Source organism: Notamacropus eugenii, chromosome 5, assembly GCF_028372415.1.
Source record: "Notamacropus eugenii isolate mMacEug1 chromosome 5, mMacEug1.pri_v2, whole genome shotgun sequence".
In the NCBI taxonomy this organism is placed as follows: domain Eukaryota; kingdom Metazoa; phylum Chordata; class Mammalia; order Diprotodontia; family Macropodidae; genus Notamacropus; species Notamacropus eugenii.
The window spans coordinates 154,016,173-154,023,683 of record NC_092876.1 but is presented as its reverse complement, the minus strand read 5'-3'; the positions used below and the strand labels follow the sequence as shown (position 1 = coordinate 154,023,683).

At 43.8% G+C, this 7,511-nt stretch overlaps 2 protein-coding genes across 5 annotated transcripts in view; one reads left to right on the top strand and one right to left on the bottom strand.

Moving 5' to 3' along the window:
* Positions 1-5,137, bottom strand: LOC140507713 (uncharacterized). The gene is made up of 3 exons (XM_072615677.1): positions 5,120-5,137; positions 1,835-2,439; positions 1-1,357 (listed from the first exon to the last, which is right to left on the bottom strand). Exons 1-3 carry the CDS (start codon positions 5,135-5,137, stop codon positions 1,276-1,278), a joined length of 705 nt encoding a protein of 234 aa, XP_072471778.1. The 3' UTR covers positions 1-1,275.
* The window catches only part of LOC140505365 (baculoviral IAP repeat-containing protein 2-like), a 33,957-nt gene continuing 28,549 nt past the window's right edge, over positions 2,104-7,511 (top strand). For 3 of the 4 annotated variants that reach the window (XM_072611257.1, XM_072611256.1, XM_072611254.1), the window contains exon 1: positions 2,104-2,243. The gene's annotated coding sequence lies outside the window, so the exon portion shown is untranslated. Of the gene's footprint in view, positions 2,244-2,300; positions 2,421-7,511 lie in introns of those variants that run through there. The other variant, XM_072611255.1, reaches the window with a different exon arrangement.

The following is a 7,511-nucleotide window of genomic DNA, read 5'->3' as shown; positions in this document are numbered from 1 at the left end:
TTTTTGTCCCTGGCTGGCCCAAGGACTACTCTCCTCTGACAACTCCCTGAAAGTCTGGTGTACTTTCCCATCCATAGCCCCCAAAGACCTAGAGACTTAGATTACCTAATTAGTATCCCTGGCATTCCTTCCCATGCCTCTTTTCCATATAAATCCCAGCACTATCCTCAGTCTCTCCCAGGTTCTCATAAGGACCCTTCCCTGCTTTTGCTAAATCATTACAAGGTCTGTCACTTGATTAAGAAAAGGCTGGAGTGCGTGAATTCATTCTAGATAATTCTGCCTTGGCATTCTCAGGCTCCCAGCACCCCAAAACCTTGTCTGAATGGCAACAGGAGGATTGTAGCAGATAAACTATAGGAAAGAACAAGGAAGTATAATGAGAACTGCAGCAGAGAGAGAACACAGAAGGTGGGGGTGAGGAGAGGCTGGAGGCCTTAAAAAATTATGTATCCAAGGAGAAGCTCATAGTGGTGGAAAGATCTGGTTAAACTGCTTTGACTAGGAAGAATGCTCCATACTGAAAAACAAATACACTTTTCACGTAATCTGCTTTGCTTTAAGGTGGTCTAAAATTGTAACTTTGGGTAGTGGCCTTTAACAGATCCTTGTCAGTGAATCAGCTAATTTTGCTGCTTTTGGTGGAGGCCTCGAGGCCACGTGTGCCCCTCTAGGTCCTGTGAAGCTTGGATTCAGTGAAGGAACCACCCTTGAGGACCTAGAGGGCCACGTGTGCCCCTCTAGGTCCTGTGAAGCTTGGATTCAGTGAAGGAGCCACCCTTGAGGACCTCGAGGGCCACGTGCGCCCTCAAGGATGCAGATTCTCCCCCCACGCTAATGGCTCCACAAGAGGGGTCTGCCTCTCCTTTTGGCAGCTGCCAATCAATCAGTCCGTAATTATTCAGCTTTAATAGTAAAGGGGTGCTAGAGATTGAGGGAAATACAAAGATGAATAAGAGACGGGTTCTAGGGCCTAGGGCTCACAGACTGACTGTGGAGGACATGAGCTGTGTGTGTCCTATACTATACAGCTAGTTCAGGCGGGGCAGATGAAGACCCGAGGTGGGCCCAGGAGGCAGCTCTGGGGGGAGCCAGGGAAGCCACGAGGGGCGGCAGCCGAGGGGAAAAGGGCACGTGATTGAGGGTCAGAAAGCTGGTTTAGTCATCGCTGCTGGGACTTCGGAGGAGTAATTCCGGCCCGGGGCCTCCCTTCTGGGCCGCGCAGTGACCCCCGGGGCCTTCTCCGCTCGCTCTCTAGATGACTGGCCCCCTGCCTTAGGTGTTTTTGCCATCTACATCTGACGGATGAAACTCCGGGCCAATTCTCCACAGAGGTCGAGGTTCTTGTTTTTGCTCACTAGGGGGAATATGACATTTCTTTTCTATTACAGGATGTTAAGTGACGGTCAGGCCAAGAAGAGGGAGGAAACAGGAAATGGTTGAGGGTCCTGGAATTCCCCTGGCTGAGTGGTTACTAGTCCGGGCCTAGCTGGAACGCCTCTCCAGTCTGGGGCCTTCGGTAAGTTCCCCTAAGAAGAAGGGCTTGCTTTCGTCCTCAAAATGAAGGCGGACGAGTAACTGGACGAAAGACAGAAGGGCCAGGGTTAAGGTTACATAAGCACGCCTCTAGGGGCACCCCGCGCATGCGCAGGGGCTCCAAGACGCAGGCCCTCCCCTGGCCTAAGGCGTCTCTAGTTATCGTTTAGAATCGGCTCATCCCTCTTTGGGCCTCTTTAGGCTCGGGCCGGGGTCTGCTTCGCTTATGTAGGTGATCCCACATAATCGAGGGTGGGGTGGGGAGCTCACAACAGAAAAACGGGTCGGGTTTATGTACCCTCCCGGGGAGCCTTTGACCCAGTTCGGTCGATTGCCCGGCGGCTTCTTTTTCACTCCCACTCCCTGCGTTTCAGGCCCGCTGACTTTCTGGCTCGGCAGCCCGGTCCACTTACACATCCTCCCCGCCCCCGCTCCCGCCCCCTGGGTGGCGGTTGGCGCAGCTGCTTCCCATTCTACTCCAGGCAGGAGGGGGCGTGATGACGTCAGCGCGACGTCAGCCTCGGCCGGGAGAGGGCCGGGGGCGCCTGTCTCCGGGAGGGCTGCGGGTCTAACGTTCGCCCCTGGCCCCGGGCCTCTAGCCTTCTTCGCTTTCCGGGAGAGAGCGGCCGAGGCTGGTGAGAGGCCGCGCTGGAAGCCGGACCTGCGCCTTCTTCTCCCTCTGCCAACCACGCCCCCCGGGCACTGCGGTGAGTACGGCCTTTTTTTTCCTGCCCGGATCCCAGCGGTCCGGGTGGGAGGGGAGGCGGGTACCCAGGCCGTAGGGACCACGGGGGCAAGGCGAGGGCCGCGGGGCCGCTGCCCGGAGAGGGGCTCCTCTGCGGGCCCAAGGGCTGCCCCAGACAGGAGCTTGTCCGTGGTGCGAGGTTCGTGGGCATTTCCAATCTGCAGGGTTTTTAATTTCTAATTTTTATTTTTTCTAATACCAAGCCACGCCGTTTTCTTTCACGCCTTGTAGGCTCTTGATAAATGTGTATTCCACTGGACTGCTTCTTTGTAAGTGTTGGCAGAATTTTCGTTTGGTGATCGGAGACCTAGAATGAATGTTTCTTATTGATAACCCGTTCCTCCCTGCCTCCCCCTCCCCCACGCCCCTTACCTTTCCTTTTAGTAGCCACCTGTACTGTGTGTGTGTGTGTGTGTGTGTGTTTGTGTGCGTGTTGGACCCTTTTGGCAATTTGCTGAAGCATGCACACCTCGTATCATTATTATCAAATGCAGAAAGTAAAATACATAGTCTGATAAAGGAGGTCAATTATATCGAAATACAGTTAAGAAAGTTTTTTGACCCCGGGTTAAAAATTTCAGACTTTTTGTCATTTTTTTTAATGCAGGGTCTGGCAAATATTACGTGCTTAATAAATATTTATTGATTGATTAGCGTGAGGAATTTGATGGCCCAAAGGGTGAAGTGACTTGTTCATTGTCACAAAAGGGGATCCAGCTTAGGTCTTGTGATTCCAAATTGAAGACTTTTGTCACTGTCACTACCTGTTAGGATAATAAAGATTGCATGTTTAATAATTTAAACTAGAATTGTAGTTTATCGTAATTTAAAAACTTACCCAGCAAGCATTTATTATAAAATTACTATATGCCAGGCACTTAGGGTATCGGAATTGAACGCTAGAGAGACCTGTGTTTGAATTCTGATTTTGATGATGACTTTGAGCAAGTCTTGCTTAGCCTCTCTAAACCTGTTTCTTCATTTGTAAAATGACAGTAGTACTTACACTGCCTACCTGGTGGGGCAGTGCTTTGTGAACCTTAAAGTAATATATGAACTCGAGCTCATCTTCTTTATTAGGTACTTAATAAATATGTCAGGCACTGCATTAGCTCTGGGGGAGCTTATAGTTAAATAAGGGAGGGAAGACAGGCGCAAATAAATGTATATGGGGGACTTAAAGTATAAAGAAGAATCTGAGTAAAGTGCTGTGAGAAATTGGAAAAGGTTTTATCTGAATTATGTCTTGAAAGAAAGGAGAAATTTCAACAGATTTGACCTTATGGGGGGTGGGGAGGTTGGAGAAAATATATTTTAGGCATCAAGACTACACATGCAAATGCACAGAAACGACAAAGGCCAGGATGCAGTTAGGGGGTAGAAAGTGGTTCAGAGTGGCTGGTGTTTAGCAGCATATGTAAAGGGAGAAAACAGCTTGGAGCTAGATGTGGAACATCTTGAATGCCAGGATAAGGAGCATGAGCAGAATGTGTGTTTTAGACTGGCTAGTTGTTCTTTGCCTTTTGGGCATGAGGATTCCTTCTTAATGTCAGTGTCACTGAGAGGAAGTATTTAAACAGCTACTATGTGTCAGTCACTGTGCTAGGTGCTAAGGGTAAAAGGTACAAAGAAGGTAACAGTCTCTGTAGGGAGCTTTCAATGAAACTAGTACACGTAATATATAGAGCATAATTATACAGTTAATATATACAAATATATACACAGTAGTTAAATACATTTAGTGTTCATTGATTGAGGGAATGAGAGAGAGAGAGAGAGAGATCAAGGATGATACCTAGGTTTTGAGCCTGGAAGACTGAGGGAATGGTGTTGCCATTCTTTTCTGCAAAGTGTGGCTCTTAGAGGTGAATGGTCTGGATACGGGCAGTGAAAGTGTTGGTTAAAAGTGCTGAATAGGAAGAACTTGGGACATCACTCAGGAATAGTTTGTTTCCTGGATATGAAAACTTTTGTTTGGCTTTATCCTCCTAAATTAGGATCTATTTCTTTGTCACTGTAATTATCTTTTTAAAAAGGAACAGACAGAAGTTGAGTTTGGCTGGATCAAAGAGTGTGGGAGGGAAATAATGGCCAATGAGCCTGGAAAGGTACTTTGTGTACTATGTAGTGAAGGTCTTTAAAAAGTACACCAAGGAGTTTATTTTATCGTAGAGGCAATAGTGTGATGTCATATTTGTTCTTTGGCAAAGTCACTAGCAGCTGTGTGAAGGAGAGAACGTAGTGAGACAAAGTTGATGTTAGGAGATAGACTTTCTGAATTGAGGGGAGAGGTAATAGGGCCTGAATTAAGTTTCTGATTGTCTGAGTAGAGATTGGATGGGAGAGATGTTGTACACACAGAAACTGTAAGATTTGGCAAATGATTAGATATGTGGGGAGGGACAAGAATAATGCCAAGTTTACAAACTTAAGATGATGCCCACAACAGAAATAGGAAAGGTTTTGAAAGAGGGGTGGGTTTGGAGGAAAATAATGAGTCTGTTATAGATGTATTAAATTTAGGATGTGCCTGAGAGGACATTGAGTTGGAAATGACCAGTAAGCACTTTGATGTAAGACTGGAGCTCTAGAAAGAAACTAGTTGGGGCTGATAATCTATGGGAGTAGTTGGGGTCCTCAGTACAAAACCTTGGGTTAAACCTGCAGTTGAGGGCATGATATGGATAATAAACCAACAAAGGAGTCTGATACGGGGAAGAGAACAGAAAGAGTATTTTTGTGAAACTCCAGAGAAGAGTTAGAATATCCAGAAGATGTTAAAATGTAGAGAAGTAATGTTAGCTGCTGCAGAGAAGCCAATAGAAATCTACACCCTACCTGATTATAGTCAAGCATCAGCCTTTGGATGGAGCATTGAAAGTCAACTCCTGAGGTGTGTAACCCATTCTTCTTGTAATGCATAAAGCCAATTGCTACAAGGTGTTTCCTTACCACAAGTTGAAATTTGTCCCTGCAGCTTCTTAAGTACCTTTGCTCCTAGTTTTGCTGACCCTTTCTATATGATAGATAGCCTTTTATGTATATGAAGACATTTATCCCCTTACTGCCCAAGTTTCCTCTTTTCCAGGTGAAAAACCCCAAGTTCCTTTAGCCAATTTTCACATGGCATAATTTCAAGGCTTTTCACAATCCTGTTTGCTTTTCTCTGGATTCTTTCTAGCTTATCAATGTCTTTTTTTAACTTGTGGTATCCAGAACTGAATGCAATACTCCAGATCTGATGTGATGGCAGAATGGAACAAGATTATAACCTTCATTTGAACACAGTATCCCCTTTAATGAAGTCTGTGTTGCTAAGAATCAGATCTAGAATAATTTAATCTTTGCCATTTCTTTCAGTGTTTTGAAGGAGTAAGTTTATTATCAAGGCAAGCCAAGAAATTCTTTTGGAGTTTTGTTTTGGGCAGAGAGAGATCCTGCAAATACCTAGAAAATTGAAGTCCCCTATCACTACATTTTCTTAATTTGTGATCTTTTTTCTCTCTACTCTGATATTTCTCCTGTCCAGGTAGATTCTAATAAACTCTAAGGACAGTATCACTTCTCTTAATAAAACCCTTTATACCCAAGTATTCTTTGCTCTCTTTCTTTCTTTTTGCTGGATTTCCTCACAAGCATATACTTAAGTTTATCTTCTAAATATATAGTGCTACTCCAGTAGTGCATTTTGAATAAGGTATTCCCTTTGCCATATTCCAGTTAATGGAGCACTTCATGCCAAATCTCAGTGATTCCTGTTAGGCTAGAGTTGACTCTTGGCATTAGCTTGTTCACTTTACTTGCTACCCACTGTGGTTTATGTGTTTATGTAAAGGTAGCTGAGGCCATAAGTTTTACTGAAAGTTTTTTTTCTTGGATATTGTCTTTCTGAATTAGTCTATCTCTATCTGTATTCTTTGTCGTCTTACATTGTAGAAACTCTCCATAAACTTGATAGACATAGATGTGTGTATGTTTATGTATAATTGTATTTTTCCCTCCTGCTTTTATATTTAAAGTCCTTTTTATTGAATTTGCAAGATTCCAGGAAGATACAATCTTAGCCACATGCTATCTGCATGTTGTCCTTTGCCTGGAGTCCATTTCTGTATTTTAAGGTGTGGTTGAGAAGTCCAAATACTTTTTTTTAACTAAATACTATACAGTAATGCTAACTCCCACGTTTGCCTCTTACTTGAAGCCTGTGCTTTCTTAGAACAATAGTGGTGAAGATATAAAAAAGTCTTCAGTTTCTTGCCCAGGACTATTTATAATATTTAACAAGATGCTTTCAGATATCCTTGTATCATATGTTTTACACAACCCTAAGTGAGTAGTAGTCATTAGTATTGACATTATCTTTAAGTTTTTTGTCATGTCTAGAATACTTGCTCATTGAAGATTGCAGATTTTTCTACTGTTAATTTCAGATTGACAAATAGAGCTGCTTTGTGGTCTTTCTGCAGGGAGTTAGTCACTAACCACCACTATTTGTCTCATCTTCCTCCAGATAGTCTCTGCCTTGATTACCAACTATGGATACTTATCTTTGTTTGGAGGAGAAGGTTCTGTCTTAAAAGGATCCACCTCCTTTTATAGGAAAAGCCCTATATTTTTACCTGACTTGGAAGTGTTTTGTGGTCTTCTTGCCCAACCCAGCCCAGTCTGTGTCCTATTTTTCTACCTCCTGGTACTGATCAGAAAACCCTTCTACCTCTTCAAATCCTTTTATCTTTGTTTTTAAGTAAAAGCATTCTATCTGTTTTAAAGGAGAACTTCCCTATGATAGATACCCTGGAGATCCTAGGTTCCTAGATTTAGAGCTGAAGGTCATCTAGTTCAACTGCCTCATTTTACAGATGATGAATTGAGACCCAGAGAGGTTAAGTGACTTGCCCAAGGTCACACAGATAGTAAGAAGGATATGGTGTACCTCTAATCCCTTTACTCTGTCTTTAGGAGAGAGACCAGTATACATTTTTAAATCTTCATCTTTGTATACTCAGTGCTTAGCACAGTATCTGGCACATAGAACACATTTGTTTGGTAAACATTGATTGACCAGATAGACAGTGTGGTTATGTAAACCTGTGGAACAGAAAAATTCTGTGCCCAATAGGAAGGAACAGAGGAAACAAACATTTATCAAGTACCTACTATGTGCCAGGAAAATCTCATTTCATCCTTGTAACACTTTTGGGAGGTAGGTGCTGTTATTTCATTTTACACT